This window comes from Panulirus ornatus, chromosome 6 (genome assembly GCF_036320965.1).
Source record: "Panulirus ornatus isolate Po-2019 chromosome 6, ASM3632096v1, whole genome shotgun sequence".
NCBI classification, from domain to species: domain Eukaryota; kingdom Metazoa; phylum Arthropoda; class Malacostraca; order Decapoda; family Palinuridae; genus Panulirus; species Panulirus ornatus.
This window is the reverse complement of record NC_092229.1, coordinates 19,907,161-19,922,764: the sequence shown is the minus strand read 5'-3', so window position 1 is coordinate 19,922,764 and position 15,604 is coordinate 19,907,161. Positions and strand designations below refer to the sequence as shown.

The window sequence follows — 15,604 nt, the reverse complement described above, 5'->3', positions numbered from 1 at the left end:
ATAATAACATAAAAATCCATCTTCAGCTTCACATACTGTGACCTCTTATTTCCACACACTCCTCAGGAACCTAGCCCCCCTCACCCAATACGTCTAATTCCAGGCATCTAAAACACCCCTTTTTCTCCAGGTCTTCTCCATTCACCCACAATTCAACTAACCACTCTCACTCCACTGGTAAACCTAATGATCTTGCTCTTAATCACATTTACTTTCAACTCTCTCCTTTCACACACACACACTCTCCTTAATTCAGACATCAGCTTCTGCAGTATTCACTTAAATTTGCTACCAGAGCTGTGTCATCAACAAAGAACAACTGAATCACCTCCCAGGCATTCCTTCCCATGAAAGACTGCAGATCTGCCCCTCTCTCCAAGACCCTTGCATTCATCTTCTTCACCATCCCATCTATTAACAAATTTAACAGCCAAAGTGATAGCACATAATCTTGCTGCAGACCCATCATCACCTTGAACTACTCACCCTCCTCTCTTCCATCTCACACACACATACCTTTCTCTCTTGGTCAAAGCTCTTCACTGCTTCTAGTAGCTTTCCACCCACACCATATATTCATTACACTTTGCACATAGCATCCCTATCATATGCTTTCTCCAGAATTACAAATGCAAAATAGAAAACTACCTGTTCCTCTATGTATTTCCCAAATACATTCTTCAAAGCAAACACCTAATACTCATCAATCCAAAGGCCATACTGTTCCTCCCAATTTGACATGGTTCAATAAAGCACTGATGAAAGTCAATTTGTGTGAAGGATGCTTGGAATTTCAGGCTTCTTGAATTTGTTTCAAAATCTTACATTCCGGTTAATGAAGTCTGAAACAGTAAGATTTTAGCGTATTTTAAATTCATCAATTGCTTTTGTTACTATATGTATAAATGCAGATACAAGGTCAGACAGACTGCTTGTATGTGAACTGCCTAAAAGCATTTTGCACTGTCCTGCATAAGAGCCTAATCAAGAAGCTGGAACAACATGCAGGAATAAGAAAAAGGAAAACACCTTCAATGGGCAGATCATTATTTCTGTGGAAGGGAGCAAAGGACACATGTCAAAGAAGCCTTCTCAAACTGGATCAAGGTGACTAGTGGGGTGCCAGGAGTTCTACTCTAGGACTATTACTCTGACTGATCTATGTTAATGCCTAGCCTGAAGGATTGGACTCCTACTTGAATATGTTTGCAGATGATACAAAGGTCATGAGGGATGCGAAAAGTGAGGAGGACTGCATCAGCATACAAAGAGACCTAAACAGACTTCAAAGTTGGTCTAATACAAGGCTGACAAATTTCAACTTCTCTAGCTAATCTGTTTTAATAAACAAACCTTATTCTTTAAATCCACTCCTCAGTGATGGTTGTTGTTTGCTGATGATACAGCGCTGGTGGCTGATTCAGGTGAGAAACTGCAGAAGTTGGTGACTGAGTTTTGGAATGTTTCTCCATTCGAACTTACCTCCAAATTGACTTGTCTCTCAACCCTACTGAAGCAAATAACCTTGTTCTTATTCACATTTACTCTCAGTTTTCTTCTTTCACACACTTTTATCAAAGTCACTCACTAGCTTCTGCAGTTTCTGCATATTTTGAAATATAATTCAATCATAGTTAGTCAGAGTTTTGTAAACATTTCACTTACAATGTAAATTGCTGAATAATTCACTCAATACCAAGGAAATGGTTGAAATGGTTTGGGCAAATGGAGAGAATGAGTGAGGAAAGATTGACCAAGAGGATATATGTGTCGGAGGTGGAGGGAACAAGGAGAAGTGGGAGACCTAATTGGAGGTGGAAAGATGGAGTGAATAAGATTTTGAGTGATCGGGGCCTGAACATTCAGGAGGGTGAAAGGCAGGCAAGGAATACAGTGAATTGGATCGATGTGGTATACCAGGGTCGACGTGCTGTCAATGGAGTGAATCAGGGCATGTGAAGCGTCTGGGGTGAACCATGGAAAGTTCTGTGGAGCCTGGATGTGGAAAGGGAGCTGTGGTTTCGGGCATTATAGCATGACAGCTAGAGACTGAGTGTGAACGAATGGGGCCTTTGTTGTCTTTTCCTAGCGCTACCTCGCACACATGAGGGGGGAGGGGGATGTTATGCCATGTGTGGCGAGGTGGCGATGGGAATGAATAAAGGCAGACAGTGTGAACTGTGTGCATGTGTATATATATGTATGTGTCTGTGTGTGCATATATATGTGTACGTTGAGATGTATGGGTATGTATATTTGCGTGTGAACGTGTATGTATATACATGTGTATGGGGGTGGGTTGGGCCATTTCTTTTGTCTGTTTCCTTGCGCTACCTCACAAACGCGGGAGACAGCGACAAAAAGAAAAAAAAAAGAGCAAATGTAATGAGTATGGGAAAAAGTGAAAGAAGACCTCAATATGTTCATTATCTAGCCAGAAATAGCTTCAGGATCCTGTATGAGATCAACTTCGGAGTCAACAACATTCCAATTCTGTTACCATAGTCCCATACCAGGAGAATAGTTAAGGAAATAAACTGTCTACAACATATAATAAAATATCTTTCAAGTATATGTATAAGGAAATATTTAAAAAGTTGCTCAAATCCCACATAAGGCCAAAACGTGAATATACTTCTCACATTTATTCACTGCACATAAAGAAACACAAAGAACTAAGAGAGAAGGTCCAGGTTAAGGCAACAATGATGGTACCAGAATCAAGAAAGCTGAGTTACTGGGAAAGGATAGACTTTGAATTTGCCCACCTTAGAAGAGAGAAGAGTGAGGGGTGACCGGATCAATTGCCCACCTCAGAAGAAAGAAGAAAAAAAGGTGACTGGATCACAACCTATAAGATCTTAAAAGAGAATGATGACATGAACAGTGAACACTTCTTTGAGATATGTCGGGATTGAGCAATCAGAGAACATAATATGAAATTAAGCATGAAACTTGTCAAAAAAGATGCTATAAAATACTTTTTAAGAGTGGTAGATGAATGGAAAAGAATGACTAAGGACATGGTTAAAGCAAACATCATAAAGCTGCACAATGGCAAAGACTGTTTCAGAGATTGGGCCCATCGAATGTAAAACTCCTTCCCTGTAGAGTAATTGCAAATGGGTTATTACAGACATATGAAGGTAATTATAGACATATGAAGTAAGGGGAGTGGGGGAGGAATGGAATGTATTTAGGGAATCAGTGATGGATTGCACAAAAGATGCTTGTGGCATGAGAAGAGTGGGAGATGGGTTGATTAGAAAGGGTAGTGAGTGGTGGGATGAAGAAGTAAGAGTATTAGTGAAAGAGAAGAGAGAGGCATTTGGACGATTTTTGCAGGGAAAAAATGCAATTGAGTGGGAGATGTATAAAAGAAAGAGACAGGAGGTCAAGAGAAAGGTGCAGGAGGTGAAAAAAAGGGCAAATGAGAGTTGGGGTGAGAGACTATCAGTAAATTTTAGGGAGAATAAAAAGATGTTCTGGAAGGAGGTAAATAAAGTGCGTAAGACTAGGGAGCAAATGGGAACTTCAGTGAAGGGCGCAAATGGGGAGGTGATAACAAGTAGTGGTGATGTGAGAAGGAGATGGAGTGAGTATTTTGAAGGTTTGTTGAATGTGTTTGATGATAGAGTGGCAGATATAGGGTGTTTTGGTCGAGGTGGTGTGCAAAGTGAGAGGGTTAGGGAAAATGATTTGGTAAACAGAGAAGAGGTAGTAAAAGCTTTGCGGAAGATGAAAGCCGGCAAGGCAGCAGGTTTGGATGGTATTGCAGTAGAATTTATTAAAAAAGGGGGTGACTGTATTGTTGACTGGTTGGTAAGGTTATTTAATGTATGTATGACTCATGGTGAGGTGCCTGAGGATTGGCGGAATGCGTGCATAGTGCCATTGTACAAAGGCAAAGGGGATAAGAGTGAGTGCTCAAATTACAGAGGTATAAGTTTGTTGAGTATTCCTGGTAAATTATATGGGAGGGTATTGATTGAGAGGGTGAAGGCAGGTACAGAGCATCAGATTGGGGAAGAGCAGTGTGGTTTCAGAAGTGGTAGAGGATGTGTGGATCAGGTGTTTGCTTTGAAGAATGTATGTGAGAAATACTTAGAAAAGCAAATGGATTTGTATGTAGCATTTATGGATCTGGAGAAGGCATATGATAGAGTTGATAGAGATGCTCTGTGGAAGGTATTAAGAATATATGGTGTGGGAGGCAAGTTGTTAGAAGCAGTGAAAAGTTTTTATCGAGGATGTAAGGCTTGTGTACATGTAGGAAGAGAGGAAAGTGATTGGTTCTCAGTGAATGTAGGTTTGCGGCAGGGGTGTGTGATGTCTCCATGGTTGTTTAATTTGTTTATGGATGGGGTTGTTAGGGAGGTGAATGCAAGAGTTTTGGAAAGAGGGGCAAGTATGAAGTCTGTTGGGGATGAGAGAGCTTGGGAAGTGAGTCAGTTGTTGTTCGCTGATGATACAGCGCTGGTGGCTGATTCATGTGAGAAACTGCAGAAGCTGGTGACTGAGTTTGGTAAAGTGTGTGAAAGAAGAAAGTTAAGAGTAAATGTGAATAAGAGCAAGGTTATTAGGTACAGTAGGGTTGAGGGTCAAGTCAATTGGGAGGTGAGTTTGAATGGAGAAAAACTGGAGGAAGTAAAGTGTTTTAGATATCTGGGAGTGGATCTGCCAGCAGATGGAACCATGGAAGCGGAAGTGGATCATAGGATCGGGGAGGGGGCGAAAATTCCGGGAGCCTTGAAGAATGTGTGGAAGTCGAGAACATTATCTCGGAAAGCAAAAATGGGTATGTTTGAAGGAATAGTGGTTCCAACAATGTTGTATGGTTGCGAGGCGTGGGCTATGGATAGAGTGGTGCGCAGGAGGATGGATGTGCTGGAAATGAGATGTTTGAGGACAATGTGTGGTGTGAGGTGGTTTGATCGAGTAAGTAACGAAAGGGTAAGAGAGATGTGTGGAAATAAAAAGAGCGTGGTTGAGAGAGCAGAAGAGGGTGTTTGAAATGGTTTGGGCACATGGAGAGAATGAGTGAGGAAAGATTGACCAAGAGGATATATGTGTCGGAGGTGGAGGGAACGAGGAGAAGAGGGAGACCAAATTGGAGGTGGAAGGATGGAGTGAAAAAGATTTTGTGTGATCGGGGCCTGAATATGCAGGAGGGTGAAAGGAGGGCAAGGAATAGAGTGAATTGGAGCGATGTGGTATACCGGGGTTGACGTGCTGTCAGTGGATTGAATCAGGGCATGTGAAGCGTCTGGGGTAAACCATGGAAAGCTGTGTAGGTATGTATATTTGCGTGTGTGGAAGTATGTACATACATGTGTATGGGGGTGGGTTGGGCCATTTCTTTCGTCTGTTTCCTTGCGCTACCTCGCAAACGCGGGAGACAGCGACAAAGTAAAAAAAAAAAAAAAAAGAACAGGTGTTTGCTTTGAAGAATGTATGTGAGAAATACTTAGAAAAGCAAATGGATTTGTATGCAGCATTTATGGATCTGGAGAAGGCATATGATAGAGATGATAGAGATGCTCTGTGGAAGGTGTTAAGAATATATGGTGTGGGAGGCAAGTTGTTAGAAGCAGTGAAAAGTTTTTATAGAGGTTATAAGGCATGTGTACGTGTAGGAAGAGAGGAAAGTGATTGGTTCTCAGTGAATGTTGGTTTGTGGCAGGGGTGTGTGATGTCTCCATGGTTGTTTAATTTGTTTATGGATGGGGTTGTTAGGGAGGTGAATGCAAGAGTTTTGGAAAGAGGGGCAAGTATGCAGTCTGTTGTGAATGAGAGAGCTTGGGAAGTGAGTCAGTTGTTGTTCACTGATGATACAGCGCTGGTGGCTGATTCGTGTGAGAAACTGCAGAAGCTGGTGACTGAGTTTGGTAAAGTTTGTGAAAGAAGAAAGCTAAGAGTAAATGAGAATAAGAGCAAGGCTATTACGTACAGTAGGGTTGAGGGACAAGTCAATTGGGAGGTAAGTTTGAAAGGAGGAAAACTGGAGGAAGTGAAGTGTTTTAGATATCTAGGAGTGGATTTGGCAGCGGATGGATCCATGGAAGCGGAAGTGAATCATAGGGTGGGGGAGGGGGCGAAAGTTCTGGGAGCGTTGAAGAATGTGTGGAAGTCAAGAACGTTATCTCAGAAAGCAAAAATGGCTATGTTTGAAGGAATAGTGGTTCCAACAATGTTATATGGTTGCGAGGCATGGGCTATGGATACAGTCGTGCGAAGAAGGGTGGATGTGCTGGACAATATGTGGTGTGAGGTGGTTTGATCGAGTATGTAATGAAAGGGTAAGGGAGATGTGTGGTAATAAAAGGAGTGTGGTTGAGAGAGCAGAAGAGGGTGTTTTGAAATGGTTTGGTCACATGGAGAGAATGAGTAAGGAAAGATTGACCAAAAGGATATATGTGTCAGAGGTGTAGGGATAGAGGAGAAGTGGGAGACCAAACTGAAGGTGGAAAGATGGAGTGAAAAAGATTTTGAGTGATCGGGGCCTCAATATGCAGGAGGGTGAAAGGTGTGCAAGGAATAATGTGAATTAGAACGATGTGGTATACCGGGGTCAACGTGCTGTCAATGGATTGAACCAGGGCATGTGAAGCGTCTGGGGTAAACCATGGAAAGTTCTGTGTGGCCTGGATGTGGAAAGTGAGCTGTGGTTTCGGTGCATTATTACATGACAGCTAGAGACTGAGTGTGAACGAATGTGGCCTTTGTTGTCTTTTCCTTGCGCTACCTCACGCACATTAGGGGGGAGGGGGTTGTTATTTCATGTGTGGCAGGGTGGCGATGGGGATGAATAATGGCAGACAGTATGAATTATGTACATGTGTATATATGTATATGTCTGTGTGTGTATATATATGTATACGTTGAGATGTATAGGTAGGTATATTTGCGTGTGTGGACGTGTATGTATATACATGTGTATGTGGGTGGGTTGGGCTATTCTTTCATCTGTTTCCTTGCGCTACCTCGCTAACGCGGGAGACAGTGACAAAGCAAAATAAAAAAATAAATAAAATAAAAATGAACAGAAATTATATGGTACATATTGACTTCCAATTTGCACAGTATAGTATATCATTTGCATGAAATAATGAAAAAACCTTCAATACCAACCTTTAGTTTGTATGAAATCCCCTCTATGAGATTCAAAGTCTTCAGTGTCTTGTCCTTACTTAGCTTAGATTCTACTAAGAAGTCACTTAGTACGGGAACAATTTTGATATCATCTCTGTATAGGAAGAAAAACCTGAGGTCAATAAGATGCAAGTATTACAATGCATAATACTTCACTGTGATACAATAAATAATTAATTTTAACTCTCACAAATGATATGGATGTTAATGAGGGAGCTTATGTTGTCACAATAAGAGTGTGAGAGACTGATGTGAATGGAAAGGGTAAAACTTATGAATGAAAGCAAAAGGAAATTGCAAAATAAAATTCTTTTTCTAAATTTGAAATAAGAAGTAGACTCCATGCTGAAAATGACTGCCATTTTGCAGTATCCAAAACATCACCACAAATCAAACAGATGGGTCTGGAGAAAAAGTACCAACCACTTCATTCACAGTACTCATGCTGATTATATGAAGAATTTGTTTTTATACAGGCAGAGCACAAGTCAATGCATATTATAAAAAAATATTTGTAATAACGCCAGAGAGTGTCATTGGATTACATTTTAATTGATAGGTGCGCGAAAGAGAGACTTTTGGATGTAAATGTGCTAAGAGGTGCAACTGGAGGGATGTCTGATCATTATCTTGTGGAGGTGAAGGTGAAGATTTGTAGAGGTTTTCAGAAAAGAAGAGAGACTGTTGGGGTGAAAAAAGTGGTGAGAGTAAGTGAGCTTGGGAAGGAGACTTGTGTGAGAAAGTACCAAGAGAGACTGAGTACAGAATGGAAAAAGGTGAGAACAAAGGACGTAAGGGGAGTTGGGAAGGAATGGGATGTATTTTGGGAAGCAGTGATGGCTTGCGCAAAAGAGGCTTCTGGCATGAGAAGCATGGGAGGTGGGCAAATTAGAAAGGGTAGTGAGTGGTGGGATGAAGTAAGATTATTAGTGAAAGAGAAGAGAGAGGCATTTGAACGATTTTTGCAGGGAAATAATGCAAACGACTTGGAGATGTATAAAAGAAAGAGGCAGGAGGTCAAGAGAAAGATGCAAGAGGTGAAAAAGAGGGCAAATGAGAGTTGGGGTGAGAGAGTATCATTATGTTTTAGGGAGAATAAAAAGATGTTTTGGAAGGAGGTAAATAAAGTGCGTAAGACAAGGGAACAAATAGGAACTACAGTGAAGGGGGGTAGTGGAGAGGTGATAACAAGTAGTTGTGATGTGAGAAGAAGATGGAGTGAGTGTTTTGAAGGTCTGTTGAATGTGTTCGATGATAGAGTGGCAGATATATGGTGTTTTGGTTGAGGTGGTGTGCAAAGTGAGAGGGTTAGGGAGAATGGTTTGGTAAACAGAGAAGATGTAGTAAAAGCATTGCGGAAGATGAAAGCCAGCAAGGCAGTGGGTTCGAATGGTATTGCTTTGGAATTCATTAAAAAAGGGGGTGACTGTATTGTTGACTGGTTGGTAAGGTTATTTAATGTATGTATGACTCATGGTGAGGTGCCTGAGGATTGGCGGAATGCTTGCATTGTGCCATTGTACAAAGGCAAAGGGGATAAAAATGAGTGCTCAAATTACATAGGTATACTTTTGTTGATTATTCATGGGAAATTATATGGGAGGGTATTGACTGAGAGGGTGAAAGCATGTACAGAGCATCAGATTGGGGAAGAAGAGTGTGGTTTCAGAAGTGGTAGAGGATGTGTGGGTCAGGTGTTTGCTTTGAAAAATGTATGTGAGAAATACCTAGAAAAGCAAATGGATTTGTATGTAGCACTTATGGATCTGGAGAAGGCATATGATAGAGTTGATAGAGATGCTCTGTGGAAGGTATTAAGAATATATGGTGTGGGAGGCAAGTTGTTGGAAGAAGTGAAAAGTTTTTATCGAGGATGTAAGGCATGTGTACGTGTAGGAAGAGATGAAAGTAATTGGTTCTCAGTCAATGTTGGTTTGCGGAAGGGGTGTGTAATGTCTCCATGGTTGTTTAATTTGTTTAAGGATGTGGTTGTTAGGGAGGTGAATGCAAGAGTTTTGGAGTGAGGGGCAAGTATGCAGCCTGTTGTGGATGAGAGAGCTTGGGAAGTGAGTCACTTGTTGTTCGCTGATGATAGAACACTGGTGGCTGATTCGTGTGAGAAACTGCAGAAGCTGGTGACTGAGTTTGGTAAAGTGTGTGAAAGAAGAAAGCTGAGAGTAAATGTGAATAAGAGCAAGGTTATTAGGTACAGTAGGGTTGAGGGACAAGTGAATTGGGAGGTAACTTTGAATGGAGAAAAACTGGAGGAAGTGAAATGTTTTAGACTGGGAGTGGATTTGGTAGCAGGTGGAACCATGGAAGCAGAAGTGAATCATAGGGTGGAGGAGGGGGCGAAAGTTCTGGGAGCGTTGAAGAATGTGTGGAAGTCAAGAACATTATCTCGGAAAGCAAAAATGGTTATGTTTGAAGGAATAGTGATTCCTACAATGTTGTATGGTTGCGAGGCGTGGGCTATGGATAGAGTTATGCACAGGAGGGTGGATGTACTGGAAGTGAGATGTTTGAGGACAATATGTGGTGTGAGGTGGTTTGATCGAGTAAGTAATGTAAGGGTAAGAGAGATGTGTGGTAATAAAAAGAGTGTGGTTGAGAGAGCAGAAGAGGGTGTTTTGAAATGGTTTGTTCACATGGAGGGAATGAGTGAGGAAAGATTGACCAAGAGGATATATGTGTCAGAGGTGGAGGGAATGAGGAGAAGTGGGAGACCAAATTGGAGGTGGAAAGATGGAGTGAAAAAGATTTTGAGTGACCGGGGCCTGAACTTGCAGGAGGGTGAAAGGCGTGCAAGTAATAGAGTGAATTGGAATGATGTGGTATACCTGAGTTGACGTGTTGTCAATGGATTGAATCATATATATATATATTTACCCCTGGGGATAGGGGAGAAAGAATACTTCCCACGTATTCCCTGCGTGTCGTAGAAGGCGACTAAAAGGGAAGGGAGCGGGGGGCTGCAAATCCTCCCCTCTCGTTTTTTTTTTTTTTCCCAAAAGAAGGAACAGAGAAGGGGGCCAGGTGAGGATATTTCCCTCAGAGGCCCAGTCCTCTGTTATTAACGCTACCTCGCTAATGCGGGAAATGGCGAATAGTATGAAAAAAATATATATATATATATATATATATATATATATATATATATATATATATATATATATATATATATATATATATATATTTTTTATACTAATCGCCATTTCCCGCATTAGCGAGGTAGCGTTAAGAACAGAGGATGAGGACTGGGCTTTTGAGGGAATATCCTCACCTGGCCCCATTCTCTGTTTCTTCTTTTGGAAAAAAAAAAAAAAAAAAAAATATATATATATATATATATATATATATATATATATATATATATATATATATATGTGTGTGTGTGTGTGTGTGTGTGTGTGTATGTGTAGGAAGAGAGGAAAATGATTGGTTCTCAGTGAATGTAGGTTTGCAGCAGGGGTGTGTGATGTCTCCATGGTTGTTTAATTTGTTTATGGATGGGGTTGTTAGGGAGGTGAATGCAAGAGTTTTGGAAAGAGGGGCAAGTATGAAGTCTGTTGGGGATGAGAGAGCTTGGGAAGTGAGTCAGTTGTTGTTCGCTGATGATACAGCGCTGGTGGCTGATTCATGTGAGAAACTGCAGAAGCTGGTGACTGAGTTTGGTAAAGTGTGTGAAAGAAGAAAGTTAAGAGTAAATGTGAATAAGAGCAAGGTTATTAGGTACAGTAGGGTTGAGGGTCAAGTCAATTGGGAGGTAAGTTTGAATGGAGAAAAACTGGAGGAAGTAAAGTATTTTAGATATCTGGGAGTGGATCTGGCAGCGGATGGAACCATGGAAGCGGAAGTGGATCATAGGGTGAGGGAGGGGGCGAAAATTCTGGGGGCCTTGAAGAATGTGTGGAAGTCGAGAACATTATCTCGGAAAGCAAAAATGGGTATGTTTGAAGGAATAGTGGTTCCAACAATGTTGTATGGTTGCGAGGCGTGGGCTATGGATAGAGTTGTGCGCAGGAGGATGGATGTGCTGGAAATGAGATGTTTGAGGACAATGTGTGGTGTGAGGTGGTTTGATCGAGTGAGTAACGTAAGGGTAAGAGAGATGTGTGGAAATAAAAAGAGCGTGGTTGAGAGAGCAGAAGAGGGTGTTTTGAAGAGGTTTGGGCACATGGAGAGGATGAGTGAGGAAAGATTGACAAAGAGGATATATGTGTCGGAGGTGGAGGGAGCAAGGAGAAGAGGGAGACCAAATTGGAGGTGGAAAGATGGAGTGAAAAAGATTTTGTGTGATCGGGGCCTGAACATGCAGGAGGGTGAAAGGAGGGCAAGGAATAGAGTGAATTGGAGCGATGTGGTATACCGGGGTTGACGTGCTGTCAGTGGATTGAATCAAGGCATGTGAAGCGTCTGGGATAAACCATGGAAAGCTGTGTAGGTATGTATATTTGCGTGTGTGGACATATGTATATACATGTGTATGGGGGTGGGTTGGGCCATTTCTTTCGTCTGTTTCCTTGCGCTACCTCGCAAAGGCGGGAGACAGCGACAAAGCAAAAAAAAATATATATATATATATATATATATATACAAATCTTCACCTTAGCCTCCACAAGATAATGATCAGACATCCCTCCAGTTGCACCTCTCAGCACATTAACATCCAAAAGTCTCTCTTTCGCGCGCCTGTCAATTAACACGTAATCCAATAACGCTCTCTGGCCATCTCTCCTACTTACATAAGTATACTTATGTATATCTCGCTTTTTAAACCAGGTATTCCCAATCATCAGTCCTTTTTCAGCACACAAATCTACAAGCTCTTCACCATTTCCATTTACAACACTGAACACCCCATGTATACCAATTATTCCCTCAACCGCCACATTACTCACCTTTGCATTCAAATCACGCAACACTATAACCCGGTCTCGTGCATCAAAACCACTAACACACTCATTCAGCTGCTCCCAAAACACTTGCCTCTCATGATCTTTCTTCTCATGCCCAGGTGCATATGCACCAATAATCACCCATCTCTCTCTCCATCAACTGGGTTTCCAGAAAAGAAGAGTGAATGTTGGGGTGAAGAGGGTGGTGAGAGTAAGTGAGCTTGGGAAGGAGACTTGTGTGAGGAAGTACCAGGAGAGACTGAGTACAGGGTGGAAAAAGGTGAGAACAATGGAAGTAAGGGGAGTGGGGAGGAATGGGATGTATTTAGGGAATCAGTGATGGATTGCGCAAGGGATGCTTGTGGCATGAGAAGAGTGGGAGGTGGGTTGATTAGAAAGGGTAGTGAGTGGTGGGATGAAGAAGTAAGAGTATTGGTGAAAGAGAAGAGAGAGGCATTTGGACGATTTTTGCAGGGAAAAGATGAAATTGAGTGGGAGACATATAAAAGAAAGAGACAGGAGGTCAAGAGAAAGGTGCAAGAGGTGAAAAAAAGGGCAAATGAGAGTTGGGGTGAGAGAGTATCATTGAATTTTAGGGAGAATAAAAAGATGTTTTGGAAGGAGGTAAATAAAGTGCGTAAGACAAGGGAGCAAATGGGAACTTCAGTGAAGGGCGCAAATGGGGAGGTGATAACAAGTAGTGGTGATGTGAGAAGGAGATGGAGTGAGTATTTTGAAGGTTTGTTGAATGTGTTTGATGATAGAGTGGCAGATATAGGGTGTTTTGGTCGAGGTGGTGTGCAAAGTGTGAGGGTTAGGGAAAATGATTTGGTAAACAGAGAAGAGGTAGTAAAAGCTTTGCGGAAGATGAAAGCCAGCAAGGCAGCAGGTTTGGATGGTATTGCAGTGGAATTTATTAAAAAAGGGGGTGACTGTATTGTTGACTGGTTGGTAAGGTTATTTAATGTATGTATGACTCATGGTGAGGTGCCTGAGGATTGGCGGAATGCGTGCATAGTGCCATTGTACAAAGGCAAAGGGGATAAGAGTGAGTGCTCAAATTACAGAGGTATAAGTTTGTTGAGTATTCCTGGCAAATTGTATGGGAGGGTATTGATTGAGAGGGTGAAGGCATGTACAGAGCATCAGATTGGAGACGAGCAGTGTGGTTTCAGAAGTGGTAGAGGATGTGTGGATCAGGTGTTTGCTTTGAAGAATGTATGTGAGAAATACTTAGAAAAGCAAATGGATTTGTATGTAGCATTTATGGATCTGGAGAAGGCATATGATAGAGTTGATAGAGATGCTCTGTGGAAGGTATTAAGAATATATGGTGTGGGAGGCAAGTTGTTAGAAGCAGTGAAAAGTTTTTATCGAGGATGTAAGGCATGTGTACGTGTAGGAAGAGAGGAAAGTGATTGGTTCTCAGTGAATGTAGGTTTGCGGCAGGGGTGTGTGATGTCTCCATGGTTGTTTAATTTGTTTATGGATGGGGTTGTTAGGGAGGTAAATGCACGAGTTTTGGAAAGAGGGGCAAGGATGAAGTCTGTTCGGGATGAAAGAGCTTGGGAAGTGAGTCAGTTGTTGTTCACTGATGATACAGCGCTGGTGGCTGATTCATGTGAGAAACTGCAGAAGCTGGTGACTGAGTTTGGTAAAGTGTGTGAAAGAAGAAAGTTAAGAGTAAATGTGAATAAGAGCAAGGTTATTAGGTACAGTAGGGTTGAGGGTCAAGTCAATTGGGAGGTGAGTTTGAATGGAGAAAAACTGGAGGAAGTGAAGTGTTTTAGATATCTGGGAGTGGATCTGGCAGCGGATGGAAACATGGAAGCGGAAGTGGATCATAGGGTGGGGGAGGGGGCGAAAATTCTGGGAGCCTTGAAGAATGTGTGGAAGTCGAGAACATTATCTCTGAAAGCAAAAATGGGTATGTTTGAAGGAATAGTGGTTCCAACAATGTTGTATGGTTGCGAGGCGTGGACTATGGATAGAGTTGTGCGCAGGAGGATGGATGTGCTGGAAATGAGATGTTTGAGGACAATGTGTGGTGTGAGGTGGTTTGATCGAGTAAGTAACGTAAGGGTAAGAGAGATGTGTGGAAATAAAAAGAGCGTGGTTGAGAGAGCAGAAGAGGGTGTTTTGAAATGGTTTGGTCACATGGAGAGAATGAGTGAGGAAAGATTGACCAAGAGGATATATGTGTCGGAGGTGGAGGGAACGAGAAGAAGAGGGAGACCAAATTGGAGGTGGAAGGATGGAGTAAAAAAGATTTTGTGTGATCGGGGCCTGAACATGAAGGAGGGTGAAAGGAGGGCAAGGAATAGAGTGAATTGGAGCGATGTGGTATACCGGGGTTGACGTGCTGTCAGTGGATTGAATCAAGGCATGTGAAGCATCTGGGGTAAACCATGGAAAGCTGTGTAGGTATGTATATTTGCGTGTGTGGACGTATGTATATACATGTGTATGGGGGTGGGTTGGGCCATTTCTTTCGTCTGTTTCCTTGCGCTACCTCGCAAACGCAGGAGACAGCGACAAAGCAAAAAATATATATATATATATATATATATATATATATATATATATATATATATATATATATATATATATATATATATACATATATATGTACAAAATTCATACTTGCTGCCTTTATTCATTCACGTCATCACCCCGCCACAAATGAAATGACAACCCCCTCCCCCTACATGTGTGTAAGGTAGCACTAGGAAAAGACAACAAAGGCCACATTCATTCACACTTATTCTCTAGCTGTCATGTATAATGCAACAAAACCACAGCTCCCTTTCCCCATCCAGGCCCCAGAAAACTTTCCATGGTTTACCCTAAATGCTTCACATGCCCTTGGTTCAATCCATTGACAGCACCTCCACACCGGTATACCACATTGTTCCAATTCACTCTATTACTTGCATGCCTTTCACCCTCCTGCATGTTCAGGCCCCAATCCCTAAAAACCTATATAACTCCATCCTTCCACCTCCAATTTGGTATCCCACTTCTCCTCATTCCCTTCACAACTGACACATATATCCTCTTGGTCAATCTTTCCTCACTCATTCTCTCCATATGACCAAACCATTTCAATACACCCTCTTCTGCTCTCTCAACCACACTCATTTTATCATCACACATCTCTCATACCCTTTCATTACTTAATCAACCACCTCACACCACATATTGTCCTCAAACATCTCATTTCTAACTCATCCACCCTCCTCCACACAACCTTATCTATAGCCCACGCATTGCAACCATACCACATTGTTGGAACCACTATTCCATCAAACATACTCATTTTTGCTTTTCAAGATAATGTTCTCGCCTTCCACACAATCTTCAACTCTCACCCACCCTGTGACTCACTTCCGCTTCTACGGTTCGATCAGCTGCCAAATCCACTCCCAGATATCTAAAAAACTTCACTTCATCCACTTTTTCTCCATTCAAACTTACCTCCCAAATGACTTGTCCCTCAACCCTACTGCACCTAATAACCTTGCTCTTATTCACATTTACTATCAGCTTTCTTC

At 41.9% G+C, this 15,604-nt stretch overlaps 1 protein-coding gene across 3 annotated transcripts in view; it reads right to left on the bottom strand.

The window, feature by feature from the left end:
* The window catches only part of LOC139749114 (protein CIP2A-like), a 236,984-nt gene that overhangs the window by 169,289 nt on the left and 52,091 nt on the right, over positions 1–15,604 (bottom strand). For all 3 annotated transcript variants that reach the window (XM_071662706.1, XM_071662705.1, XM_071662704.1), the window contains exon 4: positions 7,132–7,246. In XM_071662706.1, coding sequence (XP_071518807.1) covers positions 7,132–7,246 — 115 coding nt within the window. The remainder of the gene's footprint in view (positions 1–7,131; positions 7,247–15,604) is intronic.